The 15,688-nt window shown below is 33.9% G+C and overlaps 1 protein-coding gene across 1 annotated transcript in view; it reads left to right on the top strand.

Annotated features, from left to right (window-relative positions):
• Positions 1–15,688, top strand: part of DMXL1 (Dmx like 1) — a 185,310-nt gene that overhangs the window by 148,422 nt on the left and 21,200 nt on the right. The window contains 4 exon segments of the mRNA XM_017872341.1: positions 2,273–2,394; positions 2,741–2,882; positions 6,549–6,609; positions 15,253–15,380. Coding sequence (XP_017727830.1) covers positions 2,273–2,394; positions 2,741–2,882; positions 6,549–6,609; positions 15,253–15,380 — 453 coding nt within the window.

Below are 15,688 nucleotides of genomic sequence, written 5' to 3'. Positions count from 1 at the left end.
AAAAAAAAAAAAAAAAAATTATTATCTATACCTGCATTACCTGCTTTTTCTTGAAGAAAATATTATTTAAAATATTCTGTGCTATAAAAGAAACTAGTTGTTTTCTTCTTGAGTGTTTATATATAAGTACTAGTAATGAACAGTTATTCACATGTATAAAGTCTACAGGTTACTGTCTATGAATATGCCTGTTTAATTTTTATTTCCCCAGATTTGCCATTTTTATATTTTTATTTTTATTTTATTTTATATTTTATTTTATTTTATTTTAGTGTATTTTGAGACAGAGTCTTGCTCTGTCGCCTGGGCTCGAGTGCAGTGGCACAACCTTGACTCACTGCAACCTCCACCTCCCAGGTTCAAGCGATTCTCCTGCCTCAGCCTCCCAAGTATCTGGGACTACAGGTGTGCACCACTATGCCCAGCTAATTTTTGTATTTTTAGTAGAGACGGGGTTTCACCATGTTGGTTGGCCAGGATGGTCTCGATCTCTTGACTTCGTGACCCGCCCGCCTCGGCCTCCCAAAGTGCTGAGATTACAGGTGTGAGCTACCGTGCCTGGACGATTTGCTATTTTTAATATCCTTACTAAATTTGCAGCTGAGAAATAATACCTTTGCTTTAAATTGCATTTTTTAAAATGCCATTGAGATTTTTTTTGTGATTTGTTTAGTTGGGAACTACCTGTGTTGAAAACTATGAAGGGTCTCAGATTTTAGCTTAAATTAAAACTAACAGTTACCTTTCTGTTTCTGTTAGTTGTCACAGAAACAGTTCTCTTTGAGGCAGGCAGTGGATTGTTTAAACAGTGCATTTAATTGATCCATTAAACAGTTTAATGGATGCTATTAGAAGACATACGATTCTTTGATCAGAGACAAAGGACAGTTTATGTCTAACAGCAAATGCCATAACCAGAAAATCAGCACTTTACACTGGTTCCCAGAGCCACAATTTCCAGAGAATGATGGGAAGAGGGCCAGATGATACCTACCTTACCTACACACATAGTAGGTTATATTACAGGAGAGGATCACTGAGTTTAGGGAAACCAAATCTTTTATAATAGATAGTAAGTATTCTTGCCCTTTGCTCTGGAGGGAGAGACAATAGTTATATAAACATCCTGGTAATTATACTGCAGAAAAAAGGACAGACATGACTCACTTATAAAACATGCAGAATTTGGGAGACCCGTGGAGAATTACCACCCAATAATCTAGCTATATCATTTTTTCATTTATTTCTAAGATCTCAGTTTTTTCTTAATAGTTTGTGTTAGAATCTTACATAGCAGTAATGGTAATCCTATTTTCTCTTTGATGTCATTATCTTCCTGTTTTCTGTTTTAAAGATATGCATGCATGCATGCATGCATGTATTTATTTATTTATTTATTTATTTATTTATTTATTTATTTATTGAGACAGGGTCTCATGCCTGGTGCCCAGTGCTGTGGTGCAATGTCAGCTCACTGCAGCCTCCACCTCCTCGGCTCAAGCAATCCTTCCACCTCATTCTCCCAAGTAGCTGGGACTACAGGTGCATGCCACCATGCCCAACTAATTTTTGTATTTTTTGTAGAGACAGTGTTTTGCCATGTTGCCTGGGCTAGTCTCGAACTCCTGAGCTCAAGCTGTCTGCCTGCTTCAGCCTCCTAAAGTGCTAGGATTATAGATGTGAGCCACTGCACCCAGCCAAAATGTACATTTTTGATTCATAGGCATTTAAAATTTCATGTCACTTTTCATTTGTAATCTTTTTCTGGCATACTTCTCCCACTATATTTCTGTCCCTACACCTTTTTTCTGTGACCCTTTCCCACTTCTTTTTTTTTTTTTCCTCAGATTGAAAAACTTTAGGAGAAAGTTGTTTTGTTTGAATAATTAAGAATTATGTTTTTAGTTTGGAGTTCCTTATTGCCCTCACCTTTCTGTACCCTATAGGGCTCCTATCTTCCTCCACATTTCTGAATTTTGCAAACTTTAGAGAGCTCATAGCATTCTAGCAGTCTAGAAAGACAGTACTGGGAGAGGAAATAAAATGCTGCATGTATTGCCATTTATACTGGCTTTCTATTGGATGTACTTTTCCTAGAACATAAACATATCTCCAAACTGAAGCTTATTATTTCACTAAAAGTAAGAATGCTGTATATCTTGTACTTTAGTTATCACTGCTAGAGGTTATTTCAAAACTACCATTTTCAAAAGCAGCTTATATACCTATTTTGCCTATTTCTTTTAAAATTACTGTTTGACTTATTTTTCAGGCAAATAGAAACTGCATAGCAATCGCTTCCAGTCATGATGTTCAAGAACTGGATGTTTCTGGAATTCTGGCCACACAGATCTACACTTGGGTAGATGATGATATAGAAGTGGAAACCAAAGGGTACCTTCATACTTTGTTTTTATTTAGTAATGTTGCAGTATGAGTTACTATATTTACTGAACTATCACTTTCAAAAGATTCTTTAAAACAATTTATAGATTGTAAGCAGAGTAGAAGCTGATATGCTAAATGAGGGGTGGCAAGAGCTTTAAATAAGGGAATTGAGAGAAGAGTAAGTGAAGGGAACAGAAATTGTTCAGGTATGAGGTTGTCGTGTGTGAGTTACGAATAAGAGCTGAAGAAAATTAATTTTAAAGGGAACTATAAATTCAAATTTTAGACCTTTCAAGTGTAAAAAAGAAAGAAATGATGAGTTGTTTTTATTCTGGTTGACATTCCTTTATAGATCAGAAGACTTCTTGGTTATACATGCTCGTGATGATTTAACAGCTGTTCAAGGTACAACTCCATATACACATAGCAATCCTGGCACTCCAATCAACATGCCATGGCTTGGTAGTACACAGACTGGCAGAGGAGCATCTGTGGTATGTAAAGTTAAAAATAAATTTAAGTTATATGTAACTTTTTTTTCCCTCTAGGTTAATGGATAAAGGATGATTTAAAACACTTTTCTTAATTCCTAAAGTTTTAGTAAGTCTTACATGTTGGAAATTGTAAATTTTGATAATGAAGAATAGTATGTTTTCATTTGAAAGGGTAATAGCAAATTGTTTCAAAAATATACTTTGCTTGAAAATCAAAGAGCTATATTTTAATTAAGAATTATTTGAAACATAATGGTTCAGATCAGGCTTCACCAAGCTATTCCCCATAGATCAAATATTACCCATGACCTGTTTTTATGTAGCTAATATGCTAAGAATGGTGTATACATTTTAGTGAAATGGTATATACGTTGTTTTTTCAGTGGTTGAAAAAACAAACATAGTATTTTTTGGCACATGAAAATTACATGAAACTTGATTTCAGTGTCTTTTTATAAATAAAGTTTTATAGGAACACAGCCATAGTCATTTGTTTCTATTTTGTCTGTGGATGCCTTCACACTACAGTGGCAGAATTGAGTATCTGCAACAGAAAGTAAATATCCATAAAGCCAAAACATTTGCTATCCAGTCCTTTATAAAAAAAGGTTTGCTAACCCCTTGTCTAGGTATCTTTTAATGGATATCAATTAACACCTATATCCGTATTATCACTTTTTTAAATNATGGATATCAATTAACACCTATATCCGTATTATCACTTTTTTAAATGCCAGGACAAATATTCTTTTTTTTTTTTTTTAACAAAAACAATACAATTTTTTTTAAGTTAAGAAAAGCAATATAATGATGAACTGAAACATAATTTTTCTGTAGTGATAGAGGATCTGTTTTAGCCCTGATTGGCTAGAGATGTGATTCATGTTTGTACTTCCAAGAGTTTCCTTTATTATTACTTAGGGTATGGGAACTAATGAACAGATTAGAAGAAGCAAAGAAAGGTGGTAGTTTTTCAGAATTTCGTAAGTCCTGTAGAATGCTTCCCTTGGCCAAAAAATACATTTTTTTTTCATTAATTAGTATGGGTAATTGTTCAAGTAAAGGCTCAGTCATCTTTAATAATACCTTGTAATATTTTGTACCTAATGCAATTCCTTTATAGTTGATATTACCTTATAATTTGCAGTGTCTGTTGTAGTTGTTATTTACTCGTACTTAAACATTCTTCAGATGAAGCTTGAGATCCAGAAAGGTCAAGTGGTTCAACTTAGGTCACTTTGTTAAATGTGTCTTGGTGGAGCTTGTTTTAAAGCCTTCTCTTCTCCTTAGTTCAATGATTTCAAGTAGCAGTGTTTTAAGGATTAAAATGAACTTGAAAAGCAATCTAGTAATTATTCAGATGAAATGACTTGCTCAGTAGTGGTTAAATTCTTTTTCCAGCTGACAGGTGTGTTACAGTTCGTCTGTAAAACTTACTGATATTATAATATTTTAAAAGAGAACTCAAGGGGAATATGCCGAAGAAGTGAATAGGACTAATAGGCACTTTTTGAACTCCAGCTTCAGAGATTACAATATAGTTCTTCCTGTAACATCTTTCTTGCTGGTCTCTTCCTCTTTCTATTCTTTACACAGCAGCAGCCAGTTACTGTTTTCTAAAACATCATTGAGATTGTCACTCACTTTCTAAAAAATTTCAGATTTCCCAGTACAGCTTTTAAATAACATTAATATGGCCCTACAGAATTTAACCTGCCATCTCACCTCCCTTTATTCTACATCTGATTCTCTTTGCTGTAGTTACACTGGCTTCTTTCTGTCTCTTGAATGTATTAAGCTCATGGTCATGTCAGGAGCCCTTGCCTTCCCTTCTGCTTAAAATGCTGCATCCCTCTGTTTTACCATTCACATCTCAACTCAAATCCCCCGATTTCCCTGGCTTCCCTAATTAAGGCATTTGCCCCTACCCACTCTACCCCCACTCAACTTATATTTTATCATCTTTCTCATCCCTAGCACTTACCAGTTATTGAAATTATTCATTATTTAGTTGTGTTTTTTTTGTTGTTTGTTTGTTTTTTTGAGATGGAGTCTTGCTCTTTTGCCCAGTCTCTAGTGCAGTGGCACAATCTTGGCTCATTGCAACCTCCGGCCCCTAGGTTCAAGCAGTTCTCCTGCCTCACCCTCCCTAGTAGCTGGGATTACAGACATGCACTACCATGCCCAGCTAATTTTTGTATTTTTAATAGAGATTGGGTTTTGCCATGTTGGCCAGGCTGATCTTGAACTCCTGGCCTCAAGTGATGCACCCACCTTGTTCTCCCAAAATGCTGGGATTACAGGTATGAGCCACCGTGCCCTGCCTTAAGTTGTCTTTTTTATATGCCCTGGAATCTAAGCTCTTTGAGAACTTGGATTCTGCCTGTCTTGCAGATTGATGATTTCTAACTAGAATGGTATTGGACATATAGTAGGTGTTCAGAAAAATGTGTTTATACTCCAAAGCTTTGTAATACAGAAATCTACCCTAGGCATAACACTAAGGATTGAATTTTCTTCCTACCTAAATCTTAGAAGGTCATCTTTTTATTTTGAATAATTGTGATTTGTTAACATAAGGGTTGGGATTGCCTCACTCTACCCTCAACAGAAAGACACCAGTAGAATAAGGTTGTTCTTTTTTATGTGGATCTTCTAAAATAATGATTTTACGTATTCTACATACTCTTTCAGAAACTTTTTTAAACCTGTGTTTATGTATTTTTTTACTCATGGTTCTCCTGTGAATATTAAAAAAGAAGACAAAAGCAAGATAGGAACCTTCAAGAATTTCTTTAAGAAGAACATGGGATTTAAATATGAAGTTTACTAAACAGAAGTCATATGCAGCAGGTTTTTATTTTTTCTAGAGAATTGATAAAATATTTTCTTAATCCTTTCAGTTTATCAAATGATAAAAATTAATAGCAAAAAAAAATCATTATGACTAGCTTCTGCTATTTTGGAGTATAACTGCATCCATATATGTGTTTCAGTTTTTTTATCCCTCACTTTTTCTCTGGCCTAGTCTCTGTCCTCCCTACCAACTCCCCACCTTCTCCACAACTTTAGGCTAATTGAACCATTTAAAATCCAAAAGAATAACAATAACAAAATCTACCTGAGACTGATGCTACAAACTTAAGATAACATATATTTGTAGTTATGATGCTATATAAATAGGAAATGTTCTATAAATTTTTAGTTTAATTTTATGTATTTGTTTTACTCTCATTTGACAGGCTAAATTATTCAAAGCATAACTTTAAAATGAGTAAACACATAGTTCCAAACTATCAGTTTTTAAATCTATTTATCTTCTTTTATTTTCACATGCTCCTGTCTTCTAAACTTATACTATTCAGGATTATTACTGAATAATAAATTTAATGGGATCAGAAAAGAATTGACAAGAAAGGAGGGAAGACTAAATTCTTGAGAGGAATTTATCTTTAGATCCTAGTCAGTAATGCCCAAAATGTATGTACAAATATAAGAGCTGCACTATTAAATCTCTGTTACCATGTTTAGTATTTTTAGCACCCATAATGATCGTTATGAACTCACGTAAAAATAAATACATGAATGTTATTTGAATTTCCTGTCACAATTTACATGTTTAATCCTTTTTATTGTGGCTGTAAAATAATTTTTCTATTTTACCAGATGATTAAGAAAGCCATTAATAATGTTAGAAGAATGACTTCTCATCCAACTCTTCCTTACTGTAAGTTGAATAATAATTAGCAATTATCCTTTCTTATTCTTAAACATATTTTTGGTAATTTTATTATAAGAAATGTATGGAAACCTTTTTGTTTTAATTGAAAGCATTTATTAGACTTTTTTTCTAGATAATATTTGCCAGCAAATAGAATCTTGATTTCAAAACTAGGTAAAAATAGAAAAAGATATTTCCCTAAAAGAGAAGACTGATTTAATGAAGTAAATTTTCTGGTGTTTTGACTACCAATCAAAATTTGCGACTACCAATACACAAAATTTGTGTATTTCTAAGTTAACACATTTTATCTTTGAACATTTCTGGATTTCTTTGATCATGCTAAATTATAGTGAATAATTATTTTAATAATAGAACCACTGCCAACCTTTATTACATAAGCCACAACCATACCTCGATTATTTATTACCTCATTATACTCAGTTTGTATTTTATTACTTTTTTTTCAGTTTGTCTTTTATGAGACACATTAATAGTAAGCATAGGAAGTTATTATTAGTAAGTTTTTATATTCTAAGGCAGAATATATTTGTTTTCAGTTAATCTTCGTAGGAATCTCAAAAGTTTCTCTTCCTTCAACCAAGAACTTAATTAATGGGGAATTTATTGGAGGTATTGATTCTGGTGGGTTGGAGTCAATACTCACTGGTGTGTGAGTATTCCAATTTTTAACATTTTTTTTTAAGTTATGCCCTTCGTCAAGTTGTCCTACATAGTAACAAGAATAGTGAATGTTAATTAATGAGTATTCATGTCCCCCCAGTTTAATAGCCTATTAAAAACTTTAGAAACTTTTGTCTTGGGAGATATTCTGATAAAATGCAGTTAACAAAATCAGTATTCTTTTCTGCTTCATTTACGATAAATGCTTAAAGACTCTATTATCAAAGTTGTATACTCTGTACAAAGAGAGGCTCAAGAGAACCATGTATGTATATTGAAGAGAATAACATCTGTTACTTATGCTAGAGGTATAAAATAATATAAAAAATTTGTCTGTTTTCACTATGTCAAATTTATTCATCACTAGAAGTGTGTATTTTTTACCCACAAGTTTAATGTGAAGTGAGAACTAAAAAACAGTCATGAAGCCTGTAGTGTTAAGGAGTCAAAATGTGTTTTATATATAAAATTTAAATATTACTCCACATCAAGAAATACTTGATACTGCTTAAAACTACCCTCTTCTATGCAGTCTGGTTTGGAAGTTTTCTGAGATACTGAAGGGACCTCATTTTTCTCTCAATCCCATACCATGTGTCCTGGCAGGTATACATACTCTATACCTCAAGCCCATAAACTCTAAAGTGTCCACCCTCGAAGCTTCAAAGGTTCAGTGCACCTATTGTCAGAGGTGTTAGACAGCATCAGTTACTGCTGCTGCTGTCTTGAGAGAGAAGTACTTTCTCTGTTTAGAGAACTGCTGTCACTAGCAGATAAGACACCTGAAAAATTAAAAGCTAATTTAATTACTGGATTTTTTTTCCAGTATATCTTTTCATGTCACAAACAAGTCCCACAGATAATAATTTAGTTTGATAACAAACACTTTTCGTGTTGTGAAAATGTTATGAGACAGGATTTTTTTTAAATATTAGTCTGAAGTTCAGATACGTCAGGATAGCTGTTTTCTTTCCTTGGAGTAGATCTTTTGAAAAATCCTTAAACAACTTTTTAGAAGTTAGCCTAGTACATTTATAATTTTTTGAGTAGAAAACACACTGTTTCTTTATACTGTCGTGTACACTTCTGATACCAGATGTGTTGGCTTTTGTCCACCTCAAGCCATTCTCCACCTCTCCAAGTACTGGCTGGGTGCCTTGTAATTTGGTTTAATTATGACACAGTCTGCCTGGAGTCAGAGTCATATCCTACAGGTTAAGGGCTCAGTCCCACAAAACTGCTCCTTACTTCAGACACCAATCGCAGGTTATCAGTTGTCACCTACACATCTGACATACTGGCTATAAATCAGAGTGCCCACCGCCCCCTCCTTGGGTTGGATTAATTTGTTACACTGATTCACAGAACTCAGGAGAAACACTTTACTTACATTTATCAGTTTATTGTAAAAGATAATCATAAAAGAAACAGATGAAAAGTACATAGAATGAGGTCTGTAAGACTCCTAAGCAGAGGAGCTTCTGTCCCCTTGGAGTTGGGGTGCACTACAAACCTGGCACGTGGATGTGTTCACCAGCCAAGAAACTCATCAAATCTCCTTGTTCAAGAGTTTTTATAGAACTTAATCTCCAGCTCCCTTTCCCGCCCTTTTCTGGAGGTTGGCGAGTGGCACTGAAAATTTCAATGCTTTAGGCTATCTGTGGGACCCCATCTAAGTCACTGCATTAGTGTAAATTCAGGTGCTCTTCCATGCATTTTAGTTAGCTGTATGCCAGGATCCAGGGACAAAGGCCAAATATATATTTTATGTCACACAAAGACCAAATATATATTTTATATAAGGGATCATTTTTTCCCCTTCTAAAATGTTTAATGTGTTTTCCCCTTTTAATAAGTATTTGTTGAAATCATGCTACATGATAGGTTCCATATAAGCCTAGCTGAGTAAAAGTGAAGTCTGCTCTGCTGAAACATTAATAAGGAATCTCAGATAAGACTTTTAAAAACCTCTCGAGGCTCGGAAGCCAAACCAAGGACTTGCCATCTGATTTCACCTGCAATCCTGTAGATTTGGGTGAATTCCTCTTTTCTTGAGGTCCTCAGAAAATCCTGGGATTCCCTTGTCTGCCAAGAAGTGATAGTCCTTACTCTTCTGTAAGGCAACCATGTAAGGGACTATATGTGTACAGTACCAGGCCAGTTTTTCTGTTTTTTTGGGTGGGGGGCGGTTTCAAGGTGCCTTATTTGCTCTGTCAGCCTTTGGTTCCTTAAAACTGTCTGGGTCATATCTGATTTTGTGCATAGTCTCCAATATGATATATGAGTCAAAGCCTTGGTAATATGACTGATGTTTCCAATTATGTCCTGCTATAAGAAGGACAGGTTCTTTTTGCTTTTACTCCTGGCAAGCTGTAAAGAACAGATTCTTATTGAACTTACGCAAATAACTATATTGCCATGAAAATAAAAATACTCACTAATAGCTTCCAAATTCTGGAGGGATCAGGTAGGGAGAAAAAGTAATTGTTTTATCTTTGTTCATGAAGGCATACTTTGCCAAATTGCCATAAACTATTGAATAACGTAAGAGAAAATAAAAAAGGTTTTCTTAAATCTGGAAAACAAAATATTAAAGAACTAGCAATGTTTCAAAACCACAATTCTTAAGAAACCATAATTTTTCTTCAATAAGTTATTCAGCCTCTCATACTCAATTCTTGCTCAGCTTGATCTTGGTTAGCAGTTTAATTAATTTATAAGTTTTCTCCCTTAGAGTTCTGGAAGTTCTTACACTGTCCAATGATAGTATCTAAACGTTATCAGAAACCAGTACCTTTCAGAGTCTTTTCTATGAATCTCCTTGAAGACAGAGCACTTTAGGATTATAGTTACTTGCAAACACTTTCAGTGAAGATCAGGTGAAACAATAGCCATCTGTCAGTAACAAAAGACTTAACATGGCCATAACTAAAGATCAGTTCATTATCATAATGCACAATAGACAAGTAAATTTGATTGCTTCTGTGGCATACGATATTTTAACAGAATAACTGAAAGTATGGCTGATAACATTATACCAGAACATGTCAGATTTTTAGAAACTTCACACAATTTCTGGAATACTTACCTAATATCATATACCCATACAAATATAAGAAGGTATCACCTTTATTTGACAATGCTTCCCATGCAATTTAACATATCAATTAAGCCTAATTAGTTTTAACAAAGCCTAATTATTATAACATTCTTCTTTTTAGAGGGAGAGAGAACAAATTTTTTTGAGATATTCCAAGGGCCCTTTGGAAACTCACAAAGTTAGAGTGAGGTCAAAAGTACTTCATTTTAATGTATTTGGGGAAGTTTGTCAAAAATACCAAACGGTTTAAAACACTTGATTATAATAAGATTTCTGTGGAAAAATATTTAACCAGAGTGATAATTTAAATACTTCAAAGGCAAATACAGAAAGTTACATTGTTGTAGAAAAATCCTTAGCTATTTTAATGTTGTAGGAAAAAACCTTAGCTATTTTAATATTGAAATATAGCTAATTTAGTAATAATGTTAATATTAACATTAAGCCTTAGGTAATCAAAGATCTAAAAAGACATGAAGCACAGGAAATTATCTTGATGAAACAAAATCTCTGCTGGGCGCGGTGGCTCATGCCTGTAATCCCAGCTCTCAGGGAGGCAGAGGTGGGAGGATAGCTTGAGTCCAGGAGTTTGAGACCTGCCTGAACAATATAGGGAGACCCCATTCTCCACAATAAAGAGGAAAAAAAAAAAAGACAAAGAAACAAAATCTCGATTTTGTAGTCAGATTGCTTAAAAGGTAAAAATAATAATATTAACATTAGGTCTTAGGTGATCAAAGACCTAAAAAGACGTGAAGCACAGAAAATCATCTTGATAAAATCTCGATTTTGTAGTCAGCTTGCTTAAAAGGTAAAGGAAAACCTTTCACAATCTCTTGTCAAGAGAAAACCAATACTGCAGTAAAACTTTGCACCAATGTACTTCTGATATTAAGACTCATCATTCTTTTAATAACATATATAAATACATATTAGCCAGCTTGGCCATACATAACATTGTTTTTCCAAATTCCTCTTACACAAACCTTCTATAGCATTCTTGTATCCATTCATATTTTGTTCTGTACTCTTCCTCTTTCCCAGTATGAAACAGTCTGCTTTAGTACGAAAATTATTCTTTTTCCCATAAGAAAAACATCCTTCACACCACATAGCTTCACATTCCAAAAGCATCTTACTTTCCTGACATACAAAATTATTTATTTCAGTAGTTTAAATTACATATATTGATTAGAATTCTTAACTGTTAGTGATGTTAGTTTCTAGTGAAAACTAGGTAATAAGCAGTTGTGCACTGTCAGTCACACCAGCATTCTATAGACTAGCAAACCTATACTCTTTCATAATTTACAGAAGCATGTTCTTTTTCATAGTATAGTTTTTCAAAAGTGTGTCACAGGACACGTTTACTAACAGACCCAAATATCTTTATTCTTCTGTAATAAGAAGCCAAAAGTAGATAAACCTATATTTAGCAATTAATGTTTTAGTATTTTATGTAATTTGGAAGTTATCTAGATATTCAATTAATATCCATCATTTAATTAAACTTAATGAAATACTAAGAGTATAAGTTGTCAAAGGGATTTGGAAAACTGTTTTCAAGTAGACATAACACCAGACAAGGCCAGCCATCAAGTTCGTTACTATTTATTTTTTGCTAACAAATTTTGTAACAAAGACAACGTGAGTGTATTTGACTAGTAAGCATAAGTAAAATAAAAGATGTATATCACATTATATTTAGTGCTGGTAACTCTAAGGATATGCCTGCTTTAATTAAACCAACAAACTTAAATTAGCTTTCATTTACCAAAGATTATCTGACATCAGATGGACTTGAAAAACATTTGGGTCTGTTTCTATCTTTCTAAAAGTTTAAGGAATACTTAATTTATATAAGTGCTTATTTTCTTTAAACCCATTATATATAATTATTAAAATTTTGAGAATACCATCTGGTAATAGAAAAATATCACATGTATTTAACATATATATAGTCATACACAAACATACAGGCAGAAGCAGATTCTATAGTTTTCATTCTAAATTTTAGTGATCTGCCAGATACAAAATGTCAAACTCAGTAGTTTATAAAAAGGATATCTGGGCCGGGCACAGTGGCTCACGCCTGTAATCCCAGCACTTTGGGAGGCCAAGACAGGCAGATCACAAGGTTGGGAGTTTGAGACCAGCCTGGCTAACATGGTAAAACCCCATCTGTACTAAAAATACAAAAAATTAGCTAGGCATGGTGGCATGCACCTGTAGTCGCATCTACTCAGGAGGCTGAGGCAGGAGAATCACTTTAACCCAGGAGGCGGAGGTTGTAGTGAGCCAAGATCGCACCATTGCACTTCAGCCTGGGCAGCAGAACGAGACTCTGTCTCAAAAATAGATAGATGGATAGATAGATAGATAGATAGATAGATAGATAGATAGATAGATAGATAGATAGATAATAAAAAGGATATCTGGATCCAAATTGTGTTCCTGAAAATGGGACAAGATTACCCACCCAGATTGCTAAAACTTTACTAGTATTTGTGGAAGAAGACTTTTAAGATTTCTCATTTGTCTTTTGTGAATACTCTTTTAGAGAGACAATTTGCAGTTCATTTAGTCTTCTAGTAGCCTCTGCATACCAATCAAAAAATGCCTCCCACTGTTTGTGAAGCATTAGAGATTCCCTTTTATTTAGTGCTTCCTGTAGATGGACAATTTTGTATAAGTTAAAAACTTCCCTGTTGTGGCCACCATAATTCTAAATTGTCTTTGGTAAAAATACTCATTTCTCTAGGAAAGCACAGGGTCTGGGTCCATAATGTTTATACATAAAATTAGCTGGAGTTCCAGTTGGAGGAGTTCTTGAATTCCTTAAATTCAGAAGAACCCATGATTTCTTGTCCTAAAATCTTATCTACCTGAGGCCTCTTACTGGACCCAATCCAGTCAGGTTCAGTCTGACTTCCAGAGCCGATCTGGATGAAAAATGCTTAAAGGGTAAAAGTTGCAGGTTTCAGCTCAAGTGGTAACCTTCAAATGCACAATGAGAAACAGTAAGCACAAGGGGCCTACTGGGAGGTACCTGTGCCCTGGTTACTTGTTGCTCCTGGAGGTCATCATCAGGGGATATCCTTCCTGTTCCTCTGCTGAGAACTCTTAAAACATAGGCACATTAAAATTTTAATGAGTTTATTTGAGCATTTAGCTCAAATTCATGAATTGGGCAACACCAGACCAGAAGCGATCAAGGCTTCACCGAGGTGGCATGAGGGGAAAACTTTTATAGTGTTCAAGGAAGCAAAACAAAGACAATATTGGATTGGTTAAAGTGGAAAGTCCTTAGTTAGAAGTTAGTTGGGAGTTTCTAATTGATAAGCGTCTAGTTAGAAGTTAGTTGGTGGTTTTTGATTGGTTAAGCTTAAGCTTCATTCTACTGTTTACATTGAATTGAGTTTTGATTTGCTCATATAGGCACACAAGGCCCTGGAGCTGTCTTAGCCTAATAGCCTCCCAATTAATTTCTTTATTTTATTTTATTTTTTAAAAGAGACTGGGCCTCATTGTGTTGCCCAGGCAGGAGTTTTATGGCTACTTACAGCACAATCAAGGAACACTACAGCTTTGAACTCCTGGGCTCAAGTGATTCTTCTGCCTCAGTCACCTGAGTAGGACTATAGGTGTGTGCCACCAAACCCAGCTCTTAATTTTTTAACATCATAAAATAATAATAGAAAAGTTCAATGATTTTTTTTTTTTTTTTAGTACAGCTACCCCAATTTATTTTTCTGATTAAGCTATGCAAGCGCATTGGGGGAAAGGGAGTAGAGCCAGTCAAATACCTAGTCTCAAAAAACTCTATCCACTGCCCAATGGTAAAACATTTCAAACCCATCGAAGTTCATTTATTTTAAATATTTGATAAGGAATGAGGGAAACTTGACTGATATGTGACTAGCAAGTGCTAGATGTTTTATATAAATGTAATTTTTTACTACCTCCATACCACATTAATATTGATAATTATACTCTATAAATTGAGTGTTATATGATAGGCATATTTCTGAGTGATCTCATTTACTACTCACAACTGTCCAGTGACTTATGTATCATTAGTCCCTTTTTACAGGAAGGAAATAGTCTCAGAGAGATTAAGTAAATATCCTAGTATAACACAAATAATAAATGGCAAAGTGAAGAATTAATAGTCATTGGCTTATTCATATTTATCAGTGAAACAAGAAGTCAGGTGCAGTGACACGTTCCTATAAATCCCAGCCTCTTAGAGGCTGAAGTGGAAGGATCACTTGAGGCCAGGAGTTAAAGACCAGCCTGGGCAACATTGCAAGACCCTGTCTCTAAAAAAAACAAACAAAAATTAACTACAAAATTAAAAAATAAACATAATACATATTTGAGATATTAGGCCAATCAGGATAACTTAGAACTGATTTTTTTCTCTAGCATGGCATTTAAAACCTTCTTTAATCTGATTTTTTTCAAAGAAAAATGTATACACATTTAGACATTAATAGTATGATAAGGATTGGTTCTACCTAAGAATTTGTTATAATGAGTAATACATAATTTATTATAAAAAATAAAAGGTTATTAAGACATCACTGAGATAACTTTAAAGGGAAATAAAATTTATAGAGCTATGATCTAAATGCTCCTATTGTATTTGAGGATGTGTTCTTAGTCAAATGAAAATGTATTGTATAACTATTTTTATGATGAAGAGTATTCAACTGAAATTTCATACAAAGGTAAATTTATATAAATTGACTGATTTATTTCCTAGATGTTTCTTTCATAAAGATTTTCACATTGGATTAGGAAATAACTTTTCCCAAAGATTCTTGAAATAAATATGCAATTTTTGCCCTCTTGTAATGCAGATCTGACAGGAGCTCAAGATGGAAGTGTAAGAATGTTTGAATGGGGCCATTCTCAACAAATAACCTGTTTTCGATCTGGTGGCAATTCAAGAGTTACAAGAATGAGATTTAACTATCAGGGAAATAAGGTATTATATAAAATGTAAATGGTAAAATAATTTATTGTGTTGGAGGTTTATAAATATCACTAGTTTGGGTTTCTGAAAAGAACAGCTCAGTGGGTAGTAGTAAAGTATTCATCTATATGGATTTTTAAAAATTCTTCTCAAAGAACACTTCACTTGTTCTTCATGGAAGTATGTTATGTAGGTGTCCATTAAAACTCATTTAAGTGATTCTTAATGACCAAACGATTATCTTATTTTTATTTATTTATTTATTTATTTATTTATTTATTTTTTTTTATTTTTTTTTTTTTTTTTTAGGGGGGGTTTTT

Source organism: Rhinopithecus bieti, unplaced genomic scaffold (genome assembly GCF_001698545.2).
Source record: "Rhinopithecus bieti isolate Rb0 unplaced genomic scaffold, ASM169854v2 scaffold_6439, whole genome shotgun sequence".
Classification (NCBI taxonomy): Eukaryota; Metazoa; Chordata; class Mammalia; order Primates; family Cercopithecidae; genus Rhinopithecus; species Rhinopithecus bieti.
Note: the sequence above shows the minus strand (reverse complement) of the source record. Positions and strands in the feature narration are given on the sequence as shown.